Source organism: Medicago sativa, chromosome 3, assembly GCF_051527215.1.
Source record: "Medicago sativa cultivar Bolivia chromosome 3, Bolivia_mono, whole genome shotgun sequence".
Classification (NCBI taxonomy): domain Eukaryota; kingdom Viridiplantae; phylum Streptophyta; class Magnoliopsida; order Fabales; family Fabaceae; genus Medicago; species Medicago sativa.
Window position 1 is genome coordinate 83,797,750 of NC_140751.1, and position 23,120 is coordinate 83,820,869.

Here is a 23,120-nt window from a genome sequence, read left to right on the forward strand (position 1 = left end):
AATTTGATTTGGTATTTGAACTTTAAGCCTTTTGAATACTAACACATAAATTATGAATGTCATAAGATTTTGCATCACGGATAAATCGCAAACTGTTTTTTATTTAGTCAAAGATTTGACTCACATGATTTTCATCAAAAACATAAGTAAAATAATTTCTCTTTTTCACCAACAAGAAAATAACGCACACACAAACACGAGGTTTGTGAAATTCACAAACAAACGTTCGTGACGTACAACCTTTGCTAATTTTTATTTATAAGAGAGAAAAAAGTAATCTACTCCTTCTTACAACGAATAAAAGGAAAAAAAAACAATATCAATGAACTTATTACGATATATTTACCTTAATTCATATTCTTCTCATCACTTTAACTCTTACATTTTCCCCTCAAACTATTTTTTTTGAGAAAATTTTCCCCTCAAACTATTAAAATGCCTTATCATTGCAAGTGGATTCAATATTCATATAAAAAGTAAAACCGGTTAAATTTATTGCAATATATATTTAAATGTTGAGAATAATATATCTAAATATATTTAGACGATTATAGATTTTGATTTTAAATATTTTCATATTTCTGCTTATAATATTTTAAAATTTTGTAAGATCTTTCTTTGTTTTAAATATATAATTGAAAAATATGTTTTATATTACAATTTAACTCTCTAAATATGAAAATTCCACGTATATATGTCATAAAATATCCCAAATACAAACACACTTGAAACTTGAAAGAGGAAAAAAATCATTAAAATCTAGGACCATGTTATTGTGCTGTATAAATCCATAACCCACAAAGTAAATTGCACTACACTACACACACAAAAACGTACATTCACATTCTTCTGACTCATACATCTTTAACTTGTGGGGTCTTGGCCCATACTCTTCTATTTTAGTTTCACACTTTCCCAACATATATATTCTCAATAATATTACCTTCCATCCATCCATTTAAATTAGTTCACATCACTTTTGTTTAATTTAATTTTTAAACTTCCCTTCTTCTTTCTTTCCTTTTTCACAATTCACTTTCTTCATTCTTCATAGTGTACCAAAAAACCTTTATTAACAAACATGAATAGGAATGGATATAGGGATGAAAAACCATGTTGCAATTTCCACCCTAAACAAGTAGTTGTTGGTGTATGCCCTTTATGCTTGAATGAAAGGCTTCTTCTATTGGCTGCAAAACAAGGTCGGCGCCACCATCATAACCACCGTTCTTCTTCTTCATCTTCTACCTCCAAAAAAGTTGCTAGTTCACAAAAGCTTCAAAGTTCCGTACACACAAAGCCACCAAATTCTTCTTCTATTCATAAGATCTTTGCTTTTGGTTCTCTCTTTACTCGTCTTGAATCTCGTCACTGCAAATCTCATGGCAACTTTCACTATGATGATATCTCTCCTAGTCCAGAAGGTAAAATCATTAATATTAATATAATTTTTTCATTTTACTTATAGCTAGCTAATAGTATAATGTAAATACTTGTACTCAATCATACTAACTCCAAGAGTGTTAGATGATTACGATCTCTTTCAGTTTAATCAGATGTCTAGATAGAATTCAAACTCAGTCATGAGATTGCAACAATATTAAAACTCTTCAAAAAGAGTTTTGTTGCCGAATATGATCATGCCTGATTCGAAAGATTAATCTTTGCGGTCTCATGTGGAGAATATTTTTTTATCCAAAAAGATTTTTTTTTCCAAATTAATTAAAAAGAAGTTGGTGGAAAAAGGAAAGACTTTTCTAACGTTTTGTGATTATAATTGAAAGCATTAGTTGTTGATATTTTCATGGTTTGGTTGGGGAGGAATTTGGTGTCCATTAATTTCTTTTCATTATTGGAGGAAGAATTATGAATTATGAGTGCATGTTTGAATGTCTTCACGTGGAAGATTAGGTTATGATGATGACGAAATTAAGGTCAAGAAAAGTGTAACTAGCACTCCCTCCGTTCCTTTTTAAGTGTACTTTTGGAGAAATTTTTTGTTACTATTTAACTGTCACTTTCAAAGTTCAATGCAACAATAAATGTTGTTTTACCAACATTACCCTTAGTTATTTATTGATGAGAAAGAAATATTTGAAATAAGATATTAAATGACTAAGCGCTATTATAGTAAAAATATACATTATTGTATAAGAAAAAGTAACATTTATTTGAGTGTCTTGGTTTGTGTAAAATGTCGAAAAATGACGCTTAAAAAAGAACGGAGGAAGTAGTAGTAAGACATAAGGATGGGAAAGAAAGCTTTCGGTTGGGTCATTGTTTTCTTCTTGGCGTGGCATATGACTGTCAGATGCAAACGCCAATTAAGAGCATTATTATTATGACACAGGAAAATTATATTTCAAGATTATGGTATGTGGATTTGGTAGGGAATTAGGGTACACAACTAATTTGGCAAAATGTCATTCATGTTTATGAAAAAAGTTATCATATGCCACTATTAAAAATAGTTCAATGCTGTACAAGAGTGATATGACTTTATGAACAAGTTATTTTTTATGATTTATCACTAAATTCAACTAGTAAATCAAATGAGATAGGATAAAATTTATTGATCTTATCGTAAAAAACACATTTATGCATAGTGTAAAACTATTTTACTTGTGTATATTAGAAGAGTCTTAAAAAAGATATATATATATATATATATATATATATATATATATATATATATATATAATTTTACATTTATGTCCTTATGTCAGCATCTAATACACAGTATGTTGATAAAAAGTGTCAAATTGTATCAAATCCGTCGGCAGCATGGTATTAGTAGCTGAGCATAAAAATTAGGTGTGTTTTAACTAATTACCTTAATATTGTATAAAGTATAACATAGATTATTCTTCAATATATCCAAATTAATTTAATTACTAACAGTGCAACTAGTTGGGGACAAGAATGAAAATAGTGCATAAATTGACCAAAAAGTATAAATTAAAATTATTTTATTCTCTTGTCTATGTATTTTTACTTGGAAATTTCATTAGATTTTGCTTTGTGTGGGAACCTACCCTTGGAATGAGAAATGAGAATGACTTTAATGTAACTTTTACAGAAGACTCATTCATATCAATCAAGTTTGAAGGAAATGGGGTAGCCTCGTGGGAAAAGAGCACGGTCTCAAAGGTGTCCTCCTCCCTAGAGAATTGCAAGAAGAACCATGAGGACAAATTAGAGACCAAGAGTGTGATAGAGCATGCAAAGTCACGTGACACATTCAGGTGGAGAAAGAGGATTGGTCACATGTTCCAGCTCATAAGGTGGAAGAAAACTGGAGGTGTATGCCACGTAGGCAACAAGGTTGAAGGAGGAGCAGTGAAAGTCAGAAAAGGCTGGATGAGGACTCTGACAAAGAGAAAGAAGAAGACCATGGAATAAAGTATAGTAGACTTAAAGAAAGTGACACCAATTAATTTGGTTATGGAATTGAAGATTCAAAGCTCATTATTACTAGTATTATTTGTTTGTGTCTTTGGTCCTCATCATCATCACTTTGCTATTTAGTGTGACTAAAGTTTTTTTTTTTTTTTGAAGGAAGTGTGACTAAAGTTATATTAATACTACTATTCATATTGACATATGGTACAGTCAAAAATAGCTTTGTTACTTTTTTTCAACAAAAAGAAATAAAAATAGCTTTATTACTATATTAAAAATGTGCTTTAGATTACCAAAAAATGGAAAAAGAAAAAGAAAAGGGAAATGCTTTGCAGTTTGCATGCTTTGAGTACTTTGGGGAATGGGGTTCTTTTTGTAATTTTCCTTTTTAGGGTTTTTATTTTCAAGTTTGCTTCATAAAAAAGACAGTACAGGCTGTAAAAGGGTTTGTCTAAATTCTAAAATACTTGAATGAAATGAATATTTGAGTATTCTTTCCCATACTGTGAAGTGTGAAGGATGAAAGCAATGCCAAAATACTCCCCATGTTAGGTCCATGTAGTGGGAAACAATGAAGCAAAAGGGTCCCTATTGTATAATGCTACAGGACTTGTCTTATAGTTGTCTTAGTGGGAGAATGTTTTGTTTCCAATCTTCAAATTAACATTCAATTGATTTTATGATCTTCATTTTTAAATATAAAAATGTGTTAACAAATTTAAGGAAAAGAAATAGCTTGCTAATTATTTGTTCAATAATTATCAAACCCCAATCATATATGCTGCATGTGTGCTTGTCCGATTAGGACTTTGTAATTTGCTTAATGGACTTTTATTGGTTTCTTACACACACATGGTCATTTTGCTCACAAAAAAATGATTCACATGGCCATTTTTTGTCCTCAAGTTATGGATGGCATTTGGAGGTAGGGTCATGAGTTTGCCACATCAGGACCACAATGAAAGGTGCTGTTAGATAAAAAGTTTTATTCGGAATAGTCGAAAATGACAAGATATAATCGAATCTCCAACTAACAAAAATCAACAAGTGCATTAGATGAGGCATATGAAGATAATGTGGCACCATTTGGATCATAAGAGATTATAGGCAGGAAATAGTATGAGGTTATAAAATGTATATTTGGCTTAAGAATTCTGCTCTTTACCCAAATGGTTTCACTCATTCCTCATGTAAAAGTCCAAAATGGCCCTACACAACTTAACATGCGTAGCGTGAGTTAACACGCGCGCTAGTTATAAGAGAAACGTAAGCTTAAGTCACGCGGCGTGACTTAAGTCACGCAGCCGTCTTGTAATTAGCCTGCATTTAACCTCATTCCGCCTCATTTTCAAATAACACACACAAATCTCAATTTTCTCTCAAATTACCCAACTCCAAAATTCCTTCAACTTCAAATCAAACAACACTCCAACAACAAGAACAAGTAAGCTTTCACTTAAACTATGTTGGTATGATAGATTTTTTCACTTAATCTAGAATTTTTTAGGTTTAGTGTTTTGTTAAAATTTTAATTTTTTCTCGCAAGAAATGATAGAATGTTACATGCAAATGACTTATAGTGCTTAATTGTTATGATGATTAGATGTTTGCATGACTATGTTAGATTTTTTACACTTAGATTAGATTTTTTTAGATTTAGGGTTTGTTTAAATTTTGTTTTTTTTTTTGCAAGATATGATACAATGTTACATGCAAATGAGTAATATTGCTTAATTATTTAGATGTTTGCATGTTTATGTTGTAGTAATCATTTTTAGGGTTTATGTATAATTTGCACTCCAAGTGTTTGATAAAATGTTGGAATGAGTTTTTCATTGATTGTGTTTAATTTCTTATTGTGTAGATTTGAAGCAATGGTCGGGTGGATCGACGTTCATGCAGAATTCAACGGCGGAGAACCTCGAAGGTTGAAGGTTCGGTGCCTTGATGTAACGTTAAGAGGTCTCAAGGATCAACCGAATGAATTCAACCAAGGAGTCAACCCCGAGACACAAGGAGGGTGGAATACGTTCGGTATAAACGTCCAACGCTCGACGAGGGGAGAGTATCATTCACTTGGGTGGAGTTAAAGAACGACGAAAACGTGACGAGCATGTTTTGGTAGCACAACATGTTCCAAAGTGGATCGATATGCGGGTAACGTTGCGGAGATCAACTAAAGATATCATCAACAACTTGATTCCGCGAGAAGATCGTCATTAGTTAGGGTAAGGTGCATTCCAACTACAACAATTGTCTTACCTCCGAATTATGGTAATTCAAACTAGCCAAACGGCCGGGACTCGAAGCATTTCGCTCGGCATTCATGTTTTTCCTTTGAAAAGATTAAATTCTTGTTAGGCCGGTTTAGATGAAGGTATTAAGTGTCAAGGAATGAACCTCATTTCGTTGGCATATATGATTGAATAAGGATAGTGATATTTACTATCCTTATTGATTGTAGTTAGTGAAGTAGTTAAGTTAGATGAAATTCAATAAATAATGGTATAACAATAAAATAAAAATGATGCATTGATCTTGTAAAGTGACAATTATTTTAAGAAAAAAATGCCAAAGAGACGATAACTATGAGACGGAGGGAGTAAAATAGTTTATCATTTGTTTTTTCAAGGTGGGGAGTTCGATCCAAAGCATGTTGTTGATCTCATTTGGATCAAATCAGTTTTGTTGTTGATGGTTTATTCTTCTCTGCATTTTTTCATCTAATTTGTTATTTATTTTTAATTTTAACATTTTGCGGGGTTTTAAACACCGAAATCCCACAATTTAACGTGATACTAGCGGTCAATAAAACCCCCACAAATAATTTGTGGGATTATTATAAGAGGGGATTTTAAAAACTCCCGCAAAACATTATGCGGGGGTTAAAAACCGCCGCCAAATAGTTATAAAAACCGCCGTAATCTATGCGTGTTTTTTTGCGGTGGTTGTTGAATGGCAAACTTTTAACAAAGGACAACTTATCTAGGTGCGGTTTATCAATTTGCAATCTCTATTATGTTTAGATGGATATGGAAAAGAAGAAAGTTCTCAACATTTATTCTTTGAGTATGGTTTTTTCGGCAATGTGTGGGATTGTATCTTAATTGGATGGACATATCTTATGTACTTCCCAATATAGCGCTTTTGCATATCCATCAATTTTGTGGTTTTCATCTGTTTTGAAAGAAGGTTAGAGAGTGTCTCCATGGTATCTAGTTGATGTGTACTTGGACTCTTTGGAAAGAAATAAATCATCGTCCCTTAGGAAAGAAAGAGTCATCTTAAGTTCAACTACTTCCTAAAATCAAACTATGAGTGCGGTGTGGCGTAAATCTTTAAATTTAGGTTTGATTCGTGCCTCACGCGGATCACTAAAACAACCGTTCATATATGAAAACCCGTTTCGAAATTTAGGTGGTTTAAGGCGAACCTATAATTTGGATGCTAACTACGATATGGGATTTGCATCAATATACGACACCCTCCCTTTAGAATTGAAGTATTGTTTTTTATTGAGCTTAACAAAGCCTTAATTTTTTTTATTTTAGGGACTAAATTTTAGACTTATTATTTTTTGGCCTAGGACGGTTGCCTTTATTGCCCTTCCTCGTATACGGCTAAGTAGGGGTGGCAATATGATTCATGAGATCAATATTCGAAGGTGAGAAAAAACACAAGAAGGGGGGTTGAATTGTGTTTTGAAAAATTCTTCGTTTCTCTAAACAACCGAATACACCGATCGAAGCTAAGTGAGAGACAGCTTACGAAGTGATGATCGAGAATCTAAATGCGGCGGAATAAAACAGAGAGAGAGAAGAAGAACGACACAAAGCAATTATACCGGTTCCTTCCACAATCCGGAAGTAGTCCGGTCCCCCGCACTTCCAAGGAGATTTCACTATGAGTAATATCTGATTACAAATGCTCGAAGCACACAAGCAAGAGACTTCCAATGCTCGAAGCACACAAGCAAGAGACTTCCTTTGCTCAAGAACACAATCAAGAGACTTCCCGCTCAAGCATAACCGCAAGAGACTTCCTAACTAAACAAAATTACACGAAGAAAATTGTTTAAGGTTGAACACTTGATATACAATCGTAGGTGCTCACAATACAAATCGATACGTACTCAATGGACTTAAGAATTTCTAAGATATGACTTTGAGACACGAAATTCTAAGTGAATGCAGAACAATTTCAGCAGAGGTTTGGTACTTGTGAAAATCTTGTGAGTCTTTCGTTCGGCGTTCTTGCATTACCAATTCTCTAGGTCTTCACTCCTTTATATAGAGGTGTGAAAGAGACGTTGTGAAATTGCCAAGACACCAAAGAGTCGTTGTTGAAGCTTGATCTTTCACCAATGATCTTTTGCTCGATTTGGTTGTTGTCCTATGAAGAACAAATTTGAAATCCATTCCTTATCCAAAGGAACATCTATGCGAGCGAGGCCGTATTCCGGAGCCGTTTTCTTGTCTTGAAGTGCGGACACAAAACGAGTAGTGGAGAACGTGGTTGTACAATTCGTACAAAGTACAATGTCAACGCTTTCGTCCAAATTGCAAACACACACCTTCAAACACCTTTGAAATGACCGTTGCAAGCTCCACTAATCCTTTGTTTGTGTTTTCGAATCCAATAGACGGCTTTTGCATTGATGATTCTTCAATTCTTGATTCTTTGCAAATCCAAATATTGATATTCACTTCGAGTGAAATGGCTTCGATGAGGCAGCTTCGATGATGCGGCTTCGATGATGCGGCTTCGATGAGATGACTTCGCAGCTTCTTCCGATGATGCAGCTTCGATGATGTGACTTCGGACCTCTTGTCTTCAGAGCACTATTCTTCAGGAGCAGCTTACTTCGAGAGCGCTATTTCTTCAGAGCGACTTGACTTCGGGAGCGCTTTTTCTTCAGAGCAAGTTGCCTTCGGGAGCGTCCAAGCTTCAAATTTTTGTTGTTTCCATAGCTCTTTATTTGCTCATTCGTAACCAATGATGATGTAACTTTATAATTATGGTCCCGTACACTTGAACAAATATTAGCTAATCCAATTTACAATTTTTAATACCTTGTTATCATCAAAACTCTTTAAGGTTTATTGTTAAACACATTTTGTTCCAACAATCTCCCCTTTTTGATGATGACAAACAAAAGTATTTAAAATTGATCAATTGTTGTTAATCTAATTAACAAGTTGACTTTGGGGTTACGAGGTTTGTAAGCTCAAACTCCCCCGAGTCCGATAGTCTTTAAGGTGAGGTTTGTAAGCTCCCCTAAGTTCTATCCAGGTTAATTAAATTCATTTTGCGCAATAATTATTATCGAGCTTAAAAGCAAAATTGAATCATTGAAAGAATTTACTTAGATAAGAAGAATGGTTCAATTAACTTTACTTGAATTTTGATACTCCTTCGTTCATTCATAGCTTATACCAATAAGGTAAAAAGATAGAAGTTTTTCAAAAATTTCAAATGCCATTAATGGGGCTCGAGCCTTTAAATACTTGTCACATATACTCCCCCTTTTGTCATTATCAAAAAAATTAAAATAAATCTAAGCACAAAAGACAAAAAGATATGAGAAAAACTCAAACGTGAGAGAGTATACTAAGCAATGAACTAAATAAATCGCAGCAAAAATCATGTATATTCAATTGTCGAAGCGGCTAAACGGAAATAATCGGTAAGCATTCGAAGCAAAAGAAATAAGACAAGATGATTTCGAAGCAAGGACTAAGAAAATAAAACAAACAACAAACAAAGAAAAACACAAGGATGTGCAACTAAGGGTTGGTTTGTTGTTGTTTCTTCATCTCTTCCATTTCTTCAATCTTCTTCTTCAACAATTCTTCAAGTTGTTGTTGCCTCCGAAGAAGAGCTTGTTCCCTTTCTCTAGCTTCTTGCTCTTCGTGCCATCTGTTTCTTCGAAGCTTACACGGCCTTGCTTCTCTGGTCAAGTAATCCGTTTCAAAGAAGAAAGGCCGGTTTGCCAAGAGCAAGTGTAGAACTTCTTACTCTAAGACTCGATTCAGATTTTCCATTAGCCTTCGACCGAAGCTTGCTTGACTCGATGCATTTAGCCTTGATTTCTTCAATAACCCCAGCTGCCGGTTACGAAGAGATACCCAGGAGTCTTCATATGCACCTGTGAGATCAATCGTCCTTCTTTGATCCACCGGATTGTGCATCCGACTCAAGATTGTCGAAGCTCGTAATTGATATATCCGGATTCCGGGATGTTTGTGGGTGGATGTTCAAGGATTTCAAGATCGAATCACCGATTTCTAAGTCTTGAATAGGCTTAGGAACTGGAATGGTAAGGTGTGTTTGTGTGTTAGAAGATGAGGGCTGGTCGAATCAATGTGTGTGGTGGAGGTTGAGGCTTGAACATTGACTAGAGAGATGTCAACATCCATGGGAGTTGGTTCGGGGAGAGTGTTCGGTAAAGGTTGAAATTCGGTTTCGAGATGGTGGTTGTTGTGGTGAAGTTGTTGTTTGAGTGTTGAGTTGGGGGTCGGTGATGGCTATTGGTGATTGTGGGGGTGTTGTGGGTTTTTGTGGTTCAGTGTTTGTTGATGAGGGTTTTCGAAACAACATTTTCGAAGCATTTCCGGAGTTGTTTCGCAGGCTTTTTCGAGGTGGACTCAACATTTTCGGGAGGAATCATGTTGAGAGGTTGAATGCAAAGGGGTTGAGGGTTAAGGCGAAAGATAGAATCAATGACTCTTTCTCTCTCGCTCAGCGGTTCGGCTAACTTCTCATTAACTATGTGGCCAATCGGTTCATAAGAAGTTGACGAAGAGGGCTTATCGTTGGTTTTGGTTGATGTTGATTGGCTTTTTACCGGTTTTTGAAAAAGTTGAGCTAAGGGTACATCATCATCGAATCATCGAATCCGATAATGATGCGGATGCGGAATACGAAGATATATTAATTACCTTTTCTCGGTTCGGGATCGAATCCTCTTTAGCGCATTCATTGGACACCCGCAACGGTTGCTTGGCTTCGAAACTACGGACTCTCGTAGCTCGGCGGCAATTTCCCGGAACTTTTTCGGCGGCTGCTTTCTTCTCTTGTAACTCTTTTAACTTCAAATCGAAGCGGCTTGAGCTCTTAAGGTGATATGAGGAAAATCCTTGGTTCTCCTCAAGGCCGGCTTTCTCTTCCTCTTTGGTATAGCGAGTTGATCAAGAGAAATGTCAACACCCATGATCATCCCGGAGTCCATGTCTTCAATGGCTTCTTCAATAGAAGGTACCGATGAACTACCAATTTTGAGCTTGTCGGCAGCAACTTTTGCCTTTTTAGTAGTTTGTTCAACCTCTAGATATTGCTCTGCAAATCATCTTCCTTTTCGACTTTACGCCTCCGGCTCGTGGCGAGCACCACCATACATTTCCTCTGGAATATCTTCCAATCCGATTCTCTCATTGGTTGCCTCAAAATGTTCCTTGATATAGTACAATTGCACTTCAATGGGATCCTTCTTGCAGATGGGTGGAAAGTCCTTCATAAGATCGGACATAACAAGTGATTCACTTAAATCGGTTTGAAGTTTGGTGACTTCACCGATTAGCTTCATATTCAATAGAGTATGAGCATTAATGAATTTTCCAAGTTTTTGTGTCAAGTAGGCGATCCGTGAAGCCTTGAGATTGACCGAGATCTGTTCAAGATACCTCCTTGATAGAATATCTCCGAGAGGAGTCTTCCATAAGGAACCCGGGGTTTATCCAAGAGGCCGACTACGCTTCAAACACTCTACCAAGTACTTGAACACGTATTTGGGCACATTCACCTTTTCCTTCTTGATGAAGTCTTTGGAGAAGGACCTTCGAGCTAGATTTGGCTTCACACAGTCACCACTTGGAAACGGGGTCTCATTCGAATCTTCGAAGCATCTTGGTTTCCATGCTCAATTCAAGATATTTCTTCTCCTTCTCGAATTGTAAATCACCAAGTTGGCTTGCTTTTTCCAAATGCGTTTTTCGGCGGCATTCGAAAGATCAATTCCGTAGTAGTATCCAGAGGCTGCAGCCTTGAGAACATACTCTATGTGCCATTGTGCAATTCTTATTGGAATACCACGGATGCCGGATCCGATTTCATCTTCAACAAATGGCGCAAGACCCATTTCTTCTCTTGTTTTCCCTTCTAATTCGGGATACATTAGCACCATTTGACTTTCCTCGTATAAGGATGCCGCTTTGTTGTAAAATTTTGCTCTTACCCGTAAGTGTCTAACTTGTAGCTTCATATGTTGGTCCATTCAACATCCCGAAATAATCCATGAGTCCTTGCTCTTCATAGTAGCTTCGATAGAACACCTATGAAAATTCGGAAGAATCAAAGTCCACCTTTGGATTCTCTATCCGAACTTGCAAATCCCATTCTTCCAATTTCATGCTTCTTCCTCTGTAGTCATATTCGGGGACCATTCTTGAAGTAGATACCGAATCTTTTCGTTGCGAGCTTCGATGATGCCATTTGATGATTGACGAAGATTTGAAGAAGATGAAGATTTTTAGTGGTTCTAAGGTTGAGAGAATGCGCTTACTTCGCAAGAGGTTTGAGAGCAAATGTGTTTGTTGTGAGTGAGTAGTGTGTGAATTGACAAAGTGTTAAAAGTAAAACGATTGCAATTCAAAAGAGACAAACAAACATAACATTAATGACAAAATTGGGGGCGCGTGAAAAGTACTTTCAAAGCTTTTAAATCATCATTGCCCTTTTAGTTATACACCAACACATACGAGGCCACGTAAGAAGTTCACGAGTAACTACCAAGTTAGTGGGCCGAAGTTACTTTAACAAGTAACTCCCAACGTTTCCACTAATTCAACTATTCGAAGCAACAAATCCGGCTTTCCGGACTTCAGATGTCGATGTCATCATCGAAGCGAGTTTTCCTCGAACCTCAATAAAGAGCTTCGATGGACTACCGCTTCGAACTAACTTCGTAACCTAAAATCCTATTCAGAGCAAGCAAACATTTAATCGGACACGAAGTGCATGTTCAAATTTTTCTTTATAAAATCAAATCTTTCAACGAGTTAAAGGCTTAGTAAATATATCGGCCCATTGATTTTCGGTATCAATGAATTGTATATCTAAAATTCCTTTTTGAACATAATCTACGATAAAGTGGTGTTTGATTTCAATGTGCTTAGCTCTTGAATGCAAAATTGGATTTTTAGACAAACAAATAGCAGCGATATTATCACAATAAATGGGAATACCGGTAGCAGCTATACGATAATCTTCCAACCGATGTTTCATCCAAAGTAGTTGTGTACAACAACTTGCGGTGAAATGTATTCTCGCTTCGCCGTAGACATAGCAATAGTTGTTTGTCTTTTGCTAGCCCAGGATATAAGATTATCGCCCCGTAAATTGACAATTGCCTTTGGTTGATTTTCTTTCAATCCTATCACCGGCATAATCGGCATCACGAGAATCCAATTAGCTTATAATCTAAGGATTTCCTATAAAGGAGTCCAAGATTGGTTGTTCCTTTCAAATACCCGAAGATTCTCTTGACGATCATATGAGATTCTCTAGGATCCGATTGGAATCTTGCACACAAGCATACACCGAATAAAATATCGGCCTAGATGCAGTGAGGTATAACAAAGAACCAATCATACCTCTATACAAACTTCGATCTACTTTAGTTCCTTCATCTTCTTTGCTCGGGTTGCACGTAGGATGCATTGGAGTGTTCATCACTTTACAATCTTCAAGTTTGAACTTCTTCGAAGCTCCTTTGTGTACTTTGATTGATGAACATAGACTCCATCTTTGCATTGATTGATTTGAATGCCAAGGAAGAACTTCAAATCTCCCATCATGCTCATTTCAAATTCATCCCGCATTAACTCGAGAAAATTCCTTGCAAAGAGATGCATTAGTAGAACCAAATATTATATCATCAACATATTTTTGCACAACAAGAATATCTTTCCCAAGGGTCCTTCGAAGAGTGTAGTGTCAACTGTCCTCTCTTAAAATCATTTTTGATTAAGAAATTACTTAGTCTATCATACCAAGCTTCCGGGAGCTTGTTTCAAGCCATATAGTGATTTCTTCAATTTAAAAACATGGTCGGGATATTTAATATCCTCAAATCCAGGAGGTTGCTTAACATACACTTCTTCTTCTATGACACCATTGAGAAATGCACTCTTGACATCCATCTGATATAATATTATGCCATGATTAATCGCATAGGAAAGAAGTAACCTGATTGCTTCCAATCTTGCAACCGGAGCAAACGTTTCGGTGTAATCAATGCCTTCTTGTTGACTATACCCTTGTGCAACAAGTCCGGCTTTGTTTCTTGTTACTTCACCTTGCTCATTCAAATTTTTGTTTCGAATACCCATTTTGTTCCAATAATGTTCTTGTCTTGAGGTTTGGGTACCGGATCCCACACATCATTTCTTTGAAATTGATTCAACTCTTCTTGCATAGCTAGGATCAATCCATCATCCGAAAGTGCTTCATCAATCGTTGTAGGTTCAATCATTGAGATTAGTCCAATCATTGACTCTTCTTGTTCGAAATGTGATCTTGTTCTTCTTGGACTATCTTTGTTTCCAATGATTAGCTCCTCGGGATGTGAAGACTTGTGTTTGAATGTGTTTCGGGAGGATCTTCTTGATGTGAGCCATCTTGTGCTTCATCGAAGCGCTTCATCTTGCGCTTCGATGTGGGTTCGGCTCTGGACTATCTTCGGACTCGCCATTCGATCGGGTTCTGGAGTAGCTTCAGAACCCGTATCTCTGCAAAACTTTCACCCCGCTTTGAAGTTTTATCTTCAAGCTCCTTGTCATCAAATTTAACGTGCATAGATTCTTCAACACAGAGTGTTTCGAATTATACACTCTGTATGCCTTTGACCTTTCGCAGTAACCTAAAAAGATTCCTCTTTGGGCCTTGGCATCAAATTTCTTTAGGTAGAGCTTGTTGTTCAGAATGTAACAAGTACATCCAAATTGATGAAAGTAAGAGATATTGGGTTTTCTTCCTTTAAAGAGTTCATATGCCGTTTTCTCCAAAATAGGTCTAATATAGATCCCGTTTTGAACATAGCATGCCGTATTCACCGCTTCGCCCAAAAATGTTTTGGTAAATTGTTTTCATGAATCATGGTTCTGGCCATTTCTTGTAAAGTTCTATTCTTTCTCTCTACAACTCCATTTTGTTGTGGTGTTCTAGGAGAAGAGAATTCATGGAAAATTCCATGTTTTTCACAAAAAGCTTCAAATGGCTCATTTTCAAATTCTCCACCATGATCACTTCGACTTTCAAAATTTTTGATTCTTTTTCGATTGAATTTGAGTGCGAAGCTACCGAATACATCACACGCAACATCTTTACTCTTTATGAATTTCACCCAAGTCCATCTGCCGTAATCATCAACAATGACTAATCCATATCTACTTCCATATAAGGATGCGGTACTTACCGGTCCAAATAAATCAATATGGAGTAATTCTAACGGTCTTGAGGTTGAAACAATATCTTTTGTTTTAAAAGATGATTTCACAATTTTCCTCTCTCGACATGCACCACGAGTGCATCTCGAATGATAGTCAATGTCTCGGTAGCCCTTTCACCGGTTGTAACTTACTAAGCTTAGAGATTAACCTCCGGTTAGCATGTCCCAACCTTCTGTGCCACATCCATTTCTTATCATTCACCGATAGTAGGCAAATCACCTTCGATCGCCGGTTCGGAAAAATTGATTTTATAGACATTGTCAACTCTCTTTCCTTTGAACACAATGGATTTGTCTTCCTTGTTGATTCTTTGTACGGTTGGGTTTTTCAAAAAGCACATCATAACCATTATCACTAAATTGACTAATGCTCAAAAGGTTATGTTCAAGACCATCTACCAACCATACATTATTAATCGAGGTAGAGGAGTTACCAATAGTTCCCGTACCTATGATCTTGCACTCGACCGTTGCCTCCAAATTTCACATTTCCTCCCTCTTTCATTGTTAGGCCGAGGAACATGGACTTGTCTCCTGTCATGTGTCTTGAGCAACCACTGTCTAGGTACCATGATCTTTGCTTTGGCAATCGCTCTTAGACATACTGCATCATTGACATTTTTAGATTTAGGTACCCATTGTTCTATGGGTCTGGAAGGTTAGTACATAAGGCTTTACTCTTCACTTCTTGTACCTTGTCTTGTGAGTTGGATTGCTTCGATTAACCATCACCTTAGGTTTTGGTACTTCGAAGCGAATCGTCTTCTTCGAAACTTAGACTTCGTAACCCCGCATTTTGGTTTCACCGGACTCGAGGAATAGGTTCGATCTTTTCGGGATCCTAACCTTTGAAGTTTTGGAATCAGATTTGATCATAGCCTTTGACTTAGAGTTCTTTGGCTTTGAAGTAATCTTAGCCTTAGAACTAGAAGCTTCAGTTACGATTGAACAACGATTTCCAACTCAGCCCCTTCGGTACAAAGAATGTTTTCGGACCTTCCTTGATGCATTCACAACAAGACTTTAGATTGGTTTTCTCCGGTTTCACTTACGGAAAGCCAATTCCTCTGCCATTGTTCTTGTAAATGCTATAAATCATAGAAGCCACTCGCTTCGTCAATGCCGTATATAATAAAATCTTCAAGAGCAATTTCATGGTTACTTAAAGGTTTTTCATTACACTTTTCTTGTAGCTTCGACATAAGAACCTGAGTGATCTTCATATGTTTTACACATGAAGTCAAAGCCCCTAAGTCCTTGTTCGAAGCTTTCGGATCCAATAAAGTTGATTTTTGCCGTTGTACCAAATCAGCATATTTTTCTTTTAAATCCTTCAACTCATTGGTTCTTACTTCAAAATGTGTAAGAAGTTCTTTAAGTGACTCAACAAGTTCATCTCTCGGGAATTTTGGAATATACCTCATTTTCATCTTGAGTCGAATCGACCCGGCTTCGAAGTTCTTGTTGCTACCAACCCAACGGCTACCTTTGCATCTTCATCGGCTTCCTCTTTATCGGATCCGCATTCACTACCCAAATCATCCCGGGTTGCCATTAAACTCGCTTAATCGCTTCTTGAATTTGCTTGGTTTGAATGTAGACCTCTTTGACTTGTCCTTTGACTTTTCTCTTTGAAGATCGGGGCATTCGGCAATGAAGTGACTGGCTTCTTACAATTGAAGCATCCCTTCGATCTTCTTTCCTTGAGCTTCGGAGTTACCCCTTTCCGGAGAGAAACTTTCGTTCTTCTTGGCCGGATATTGAAGTCCGTTTGAGAGCATGGCCATTTCGCAAAGATTCGGTTCGAATCCGAACTCGATCGTTCTTCCTCTTCGATTCAACCACTTTGAGAGCTTTTGATGACTTGCCTTTGGATGGAAGAGCTATTGATTTACTCTTCTTAGTAGACTCATGTTCATTAAGACTTAACTCATGAACTTTGAGAGAACTAACAAGATCTTCGACCCTTAAAGTGTTTAAATCTTTAGCTTCCTCAATGGCGGTCACCTTCGGTCTCCATCCGGCAGGTAAGCTTCGAGAATCTTGCTTACATGATCGAAGCAACATAGCTCTTCTTTAGAATCTGTAGACCGAAACTAAGGTTTGAAACCTTGAGTACATCTCCTCAATAGTTTCATCATCCTTCATTTTGAATAACTCATACCGATGTACAAGCAGGAGAGCCTTTGCTTCTTTGACCTTCTTGCTCCCTTCATAATTTGAACGAGAGAAGCAAACATAGCTTTAGCAGTGGATTTGTCACTCATCTTCATGTATTCTCGCTTTGGGTATGGCGGTGACAAGAGCTCCTCGATAATATGATGCTTCTTGTAAAGTTTCCTCGATTCCGGAGTATGTTTCTTTCTATCCACGGCGGCTCCTTCTTCATCAAGGACTAAACCACCAACGCCGTCTTCCGAATATCCCACAATTCTTCATCTAGGCTCATGATGTAACCGTAAAAATTGGTCTTCCACCAAGAGAACTCTTCAAAGCATCTCCATTGAACTTTGGAACTTTTCCAACACTCGGTTTTCTTACTATCACTATAATCATGTGAGACATTTTTATAGCTAGTATCACCATCGGGAGGAGGAGTAGTCATGTTTTTCTCGGATCTTTGATCGTTGCACGGTTAAGTGATACACAACGGACCAAGGCTCTAGATACCAATTGAAGGTGAGAAAAAACACAAGAAGGGGGTTGAATTGTGTTTTGAAAAATTCTTCGTTTCTCTAAACAACCGAATACACCGATCGAAGCTAAGTGAGACGGCTTCGAAGTGATGATCGAATCTAAATGCGGCGGAATAAAACGAGAGAGAGAGAAGAAGAACGACACAAAGCAATTATCTTGGTTCCTTCCACAATCCGAAGTAGTCCGGTCCCTTGCACTTCCAAGGAGATTTCACTATGAGTAATATTCGATTACAAATGCTCAAGCACACAAGCAAGAGACTTCCAATGCTCGAAGCACACAAGCAAGAGACTTCCTTTGCTCAAGAACACAATCAAGAGACTTCCTGCTCAAGCACAACCGCAAGAGACTTCCTAACTAAACAAAATTACATGAAAATTGTTTAAGGTTGAACACTTGATATACAATCAGAGGTGCTCACAATACAAATCGATACGGTACTCAATGGACTTAAGAATTTCTAAGATATGACTTTGAGACACGAAATTCTAAGTGAATGCAGAACAATTTCAGCGAGAGGTTTGGTACTTGTGAAAATCTTGTGAGTCTTTCGTTCGGCGTTCTTGCATTACCAATTCTCTAGGTCTTCACTCCTTTATATAGAGGTGTGAAAGAGACGTTGTGAAATTGCCGGCACACCAAAGAGTCGTTGTTGAAGCTTGATCTTTCACCAATGATCTTTTGCTCGATTTGGTTGTTGTCCTATGAAGAACAAATTTGAAATCCATTCCTTATCCAAAGGAACATCTATGCGAGCGAGACCGTATTCGGAGCTGTTTTCTTGTCTTGAAGTGCGGACACAAAACGAGTAGTGGAGAACGTGGTTGTACAATTCGTACAAAGTACAATGTCAACGCTTTCGTCCAAATTGCAAACACACACCTTCAAACACCTTTGAAATGACCGTTGCAAGCTCCACTAATCCTTTGTTTGTGTTTTCGAATCCAATAGACAGTTTTTGCATTGATGATTCTTCAATTCTTGATTCTTTGCAAATCCAGTTGATATTCGGCTTCGGTGAAATGGCTTCGATGAGGCGGCTTCGATGATGCGGCTTCGATGATGCGGCTTACGATGAGATGACTTCGCAGCTCTTCGGATGATGCGACTTCGATGATGTGACTTCGGACCTCTTGTCTTCGGGAGCACTATTCTTCAGAGCAGCTTACTTCAGAGCGCTATTTCTTCGTAGAGCGACTTGACTTCAGGAGCGCTTTTTCTTCAGAGCAAGTTGCCTTCGGGAGCGTCCAAGCTTCAAATTTTTGTTGTTTCCATAGCTCTTTATTTGCTCATTCAGAACCAATGATGATGTAACTTTATAATTATGGTCCTGTACACTTGAACAAATATTAGCTAATCCAATTTACAATTTTTAATACCTTGTTATCATCAAAACTCTTTAAGGTTTATTGTTAAACACATTTTGTTCCAACATATTCATCCAATCTATCAACTATAAAATTCATCCAATACATGCATCAAACAAAAAAAATTGTTAATGGATTCGTTTGGGTCCATCCATTTAAAACTATGGATGGATTGAATCCATCCACCTTATTTTCAAAATCCAATGGATCATCTCTTTAAATATAAAAAAATCAATGGATAACTTCAAATAATATTAATATTTTTTATTTAAATAATTACATATTTGATAAAATTTAAAATTTAAAAACCGACAGTTTTTTAATATTCAAATATTAATAATTTAATATATTATTAAAATATTATTTAATTATAGGTGGTGGTCCATGTCAAGCTGCCGTCAACTACCGTGGATCGTAGGAGGGCCAACGTCGGAATTTTGGATGGTCCACCATCGTGCGCGCCATGGGTCACCGGAGACCCGTCGTGGTCAACGCCGGCGGCGATCGGTTGACCACCGGTTGCCACCATATTATTTTAAATTATTTATTAATAACGTTTAATATTTCTAAATAATTAAATCATTTGGGTTTATGTCAAAAAATATCATTGGGTTAGATAAAAAACAGTATTGGGCCTGGTATATACAATTTATTTGGATTGAATTCACCTAAAAAAACACTTCAATAAATAATACACCTCCTCAAAAAATAATACATTTTGATTTATGGATGGATGGATGGACATCCCATCCATTAAAATTTAATAATGGACGGATTGGATGGACACGATACTTACTGGATGGATTGGATGATTTTTTTCCACAAAAAATTTATGGATTTTAATGGACTAATTGATTTTTTTTCATCCATCTATTTGGATTCAAATCCATATCCATCCAATTTTGCCAGGGGTACAGCCAAGCATATATGTAAAGAGAAATGATATTTAAACAATCATTTTATAACAATTTTTGTGACGGTTTACTCTCTCATATTCACATTGTGTTTTTGTTTCATCGTATGTAAAATATGAAGGTTTAGATTTAAAGTGAGTAAAGCATTAATTGGTCGGCGAGATCGCTGTTCAGATGTGCACTGCTGCGCCAGTTCTTTCTGGGCCTGGTCAAAACAGTTCTTTTCTTTTTTTGGAATGACCAACTTCATGATTTTTATGTTACATTATTTCCGACTTGATACCAAAAAATAATCTCTTACTGACTAGGATTAGTTTTAATTTCTTATAATTGAGAGCTTTAATAATTTGTATATGAATTTCAGTCTTACATTCAAATTTTTTTATTTACTGATAGATTCAATTACTTGGAACATTGAATTCAAAACAAAAACAAACTATTTGAGACTGACAAGGAAAGAAGGAACACAAAAATTCTAACTAAAATAGAGGTATATGTATAAATTTTTTTAAATAAAAAAACGTTTATTTATACATATTAATAATAAACTCCCAACATCTCTGTTGCTTTGGTAAAAGAATACACCTTTTGTTGCTGGTGAGTATTATTATTATGCACTATCACACAAATATAGGAAGAAACAATGCAATATCTACCACAATATGTATGTAAATTTTCAAGCCAAGACAGATATCCCATTTCCACATTCTTGGGAAGATGAAGGCTGCAAGGCACGAATGCGAATGTTGTATTTCACACGAGACGGTGCTTCACTTGAAGGAGATGGTTCTGCTCCATTTGATGATACTAGAATAAATGATGGTGATGATGAATTGTAACCATTGTAAGCATAACCAATATGGTTGCAACACTTGCGACAAAGAAGCTTTGTTTTTCGTCGAAACAAACCCCACAAATTCTTAGAAAAATGAGGAGCACATTCAAATTCATCAACCTGTGCAAACCTGCTATCATCAATGTTGACGAATGATATGATACCTCGTTTTATTGATTTTCCATATTTTGAATCTATCGATGATGTGTTTCGGTTTGATGAGGATAGGTTAAGGTCATATCCGCACGAACCGCAGCTGTAAAAAACACAGTACATATACAAATTATGAAATATGTAAATCATGATCGGAGGAATTAGGTAATTCTTGAAGTAAATAATGTGATGTTATGATATGAACAATTATGATCACAGAAATACTAGAAAATCCATTTGGAAACAGAAAATGAGACTAAGATATATAATGCCAAAACAAGAATTTTAAATGTATGATAAGGCTATGGTTCCTTTTCAATGTTTGTGACAATGAATGAGACCCTTTCCTTCATTTCAATTAATTTCTAGAGCCCTTAGATATATCATTCTCCAGGCTCTTGCATCTAAATCATCATGAACTACCGGACAAATAATCATTTAATCCACTCAAGGTGCTTTTTTACTGAATATTTTCCCTCTGAGAATGAAACCTAAGCAAAATGAAAAATGTTTCCTATGCATTCCAATAGGTGTATACACCTTGAGAGAGATAGAAATAAGAGAAAGCGCTATGATAAATGATAAATGTGATAAGTTGATGATGTGACAGGAAGAGAGAAAATCAAGTGTTGGATGGATGACTAATAAGTTTAAGAAAATTAGGGTGTCTAAATATCATTGTTGAAAAGCAATTGAAATGTAGCATACCAGTTAATTACTCATGGCAATTTGACAATAGTTTAAAAAACATGAACGAATCATCATTTTTGCAAACAAATAAAATCCTCTATGAAAGTATAAAAAATCATTAGTGTGAACCAAGTCAGTTAGATCAAAAGTTCCTATTTACAAACAGTAGTTTTCACTTCATCACTTACATGATTAATTTCCAAGGCAAAATTAATTATTGAAACACAAAAATTCATGTATAAACATAAATAGAAATGGAATTTTGCAACCAACAAAGAGAGTGGTGAACCTGTAGCGGACATCCCTTTGACTACGAGTCCGAGAAGTAGTAGAAGAAGAGGAGGATGACAAAGGGTGAAGATGATCAACGTTGTGATTGTGAAACACTGAATTGTCCATTTTTTGTGATTGAAGAGAACTGAGAAAGAACAACACACACAGTCGCACACACGTAAATTATTATAGAGAAGGGAGGGAGGGAAGAAAGAAGTAAAAAAGGAAAGGAAACTGACAAGGTAGTTATTGTTGTGTTGTTTTTGGAACGAAAGAACGTGGTGGCCCAGGACTGTACGACGACTTTGACTATACCCAATCCACATCATATCACTTAACACATCTTTAATTAATTATTATTATATGATGACGTTTTTTCCGTCAAATACAAAATGATCATGTGTTTTAGTACTATCATAGTTTCTTTCTCATATCTTATACTATTGGGCCGCATATAATTATTGGTCCAATTGTGTAAATATTAATATAATATGATTTCTTTTTCCACCTCACACACCCCTATCATTTAGATTTTAGAATTCAGACATATAAAAATATGAGGTTTTCGAAACTTTTTTACACATTTTGATTTTGAAATCCAGACAATCAATAGACCTCTGAGAAGTGTGGTAGATGAGAAAATAAATTCAGAACTATATTTTAGGTTGTTTTTCCCCAAATTTGTGATAAAACATAACATGCCACATATAAAAATACCATTGTTGTATAGTTCTTGAAGATGATGACCAGATAGAATTCATGATTAATCATAACTTAACTCCTTTCAAGACATATATTGACCAAGCACCCAAGAATTTTCAAGCAAAAGCTTAACGTCATCACACATACTTTGTCATAAAAATAAGTGGATCACACATTTATATTATCAGAGCAGAATTTCCAAGTAAAAGCTTGCTAAATATTTATGAAAATAATTTTGTTTTTGTTTTAAAACCCCAATTCTTAATGGGAAGGATGCCTTATTAATCTGAAATTCGATTGAGAGGAACGTAAAGTTTTTTGTCAAGAATTATTTCATTCAAAAATTGGATTCATGTTCTTCCGAACAACTCGTCTTTAGATGGAGGTAATTAACCACTTAAGTTCAATCTCTTAATTTATTTATCAAATATTTGAAAAAACAGTAACAAAGTGATATAATGTTAACATATGATTTAATACCATGTTAAACCTTTTTCGTGCATGCCAATTATGAAAATGGCACGCAAGAGGCTTGTTCCTTTAACGGTATGTTTGGATGAAAACAATTTATTTTTCTCTTT

At 36.2% G+C, this 23,120-nt stretch overlaps 2 protein-coding genes across 2 annotated transcripts; one reads left to right on the forward strand and one right to left on the reverse strand.

Annotated features, from left to right (window-relative positions):
* The first annotated feature begins 952 nt into the window (after positions 1 to 952).
* LOC146941094 (uncharacterized) lies at positions 953 to 3,680 on the forward strand. The gene is made up of 2 exons (XM_085754882.1): positions 953 to 1,424; positions 3,080 to 3,680. The coding sequence occupies exons 1-2, from the start codon at positions 1,082 to 1,084 to the stop codon at positions 3,400 to 3,402; spliced, it is 666 nt and encodes a 221-aa protein (XP_085611008.1). The 5' UTR covers positions 953 to 1,081; the 3' UTR covers positions 3,403 to 3,680.
* A 16,665-nt stretch (positions 3,681 to 20,345) lies between these two features.
* Positions 20,346 to 22,134, reverse strand: LOC146941095 (uncharacterized protein At4g08330, chloroplastic-like). Its single transcript, XM_085754886.1, has 2 exons — positions 21,854 to 22,134; positions 20,346 to 20,977 (listed from the first exon to the last, which is right to left on the reverse strand). Exons 1-2 carry the CDS (start codon positions 21,961 to 21,963, stop codon positions 20,563 to 20,565), a joined length of 525 nt encoding a protein of 174 aa, XP_085611012.1. The 5' UTR covers positions 21,964 to 22,134; the 3' UTR covers positions 20,346 to 20,562.
* Between the last annotated feature and the right edge of the window lie 986 nt (positions 22,135 to 23,120).

What these genes read in the sequence shown, in the direction of transcription:
- LOC146941095 (XM_085754886.1), bottom strand. Translation starts at nt 21,963, where the DNA reads ATGGACAATTCAGTGTTTCACAATCACAACGTTGATCATCTTCACCCT. An exon ending in CAAAGGGATGTCCGCTACAG is followed by an intron (nt 20,978 to 21,853) that starts GTTCACCACTCT and finishes TGTTTTTTACAG; the next exon opens with CTGCGGTTCGTGCGGATATG.
- LOC146941094 (XM_085754882.1), top strand. Translation starts at nt 1,082, where the DNA reads ATGAATAGGAATGGATATAGGGATGAAAAACCATGTTGCAATTTCCAC. An exon ending in TATCTCTCCTAGTCCAGAAG is followed by an intron (nt 1,425 to 3,079) that starts GTAAAATCATTA and finishes TAACTTTTACAG; the next exon opens with AAGACTCATTCATATCAATC.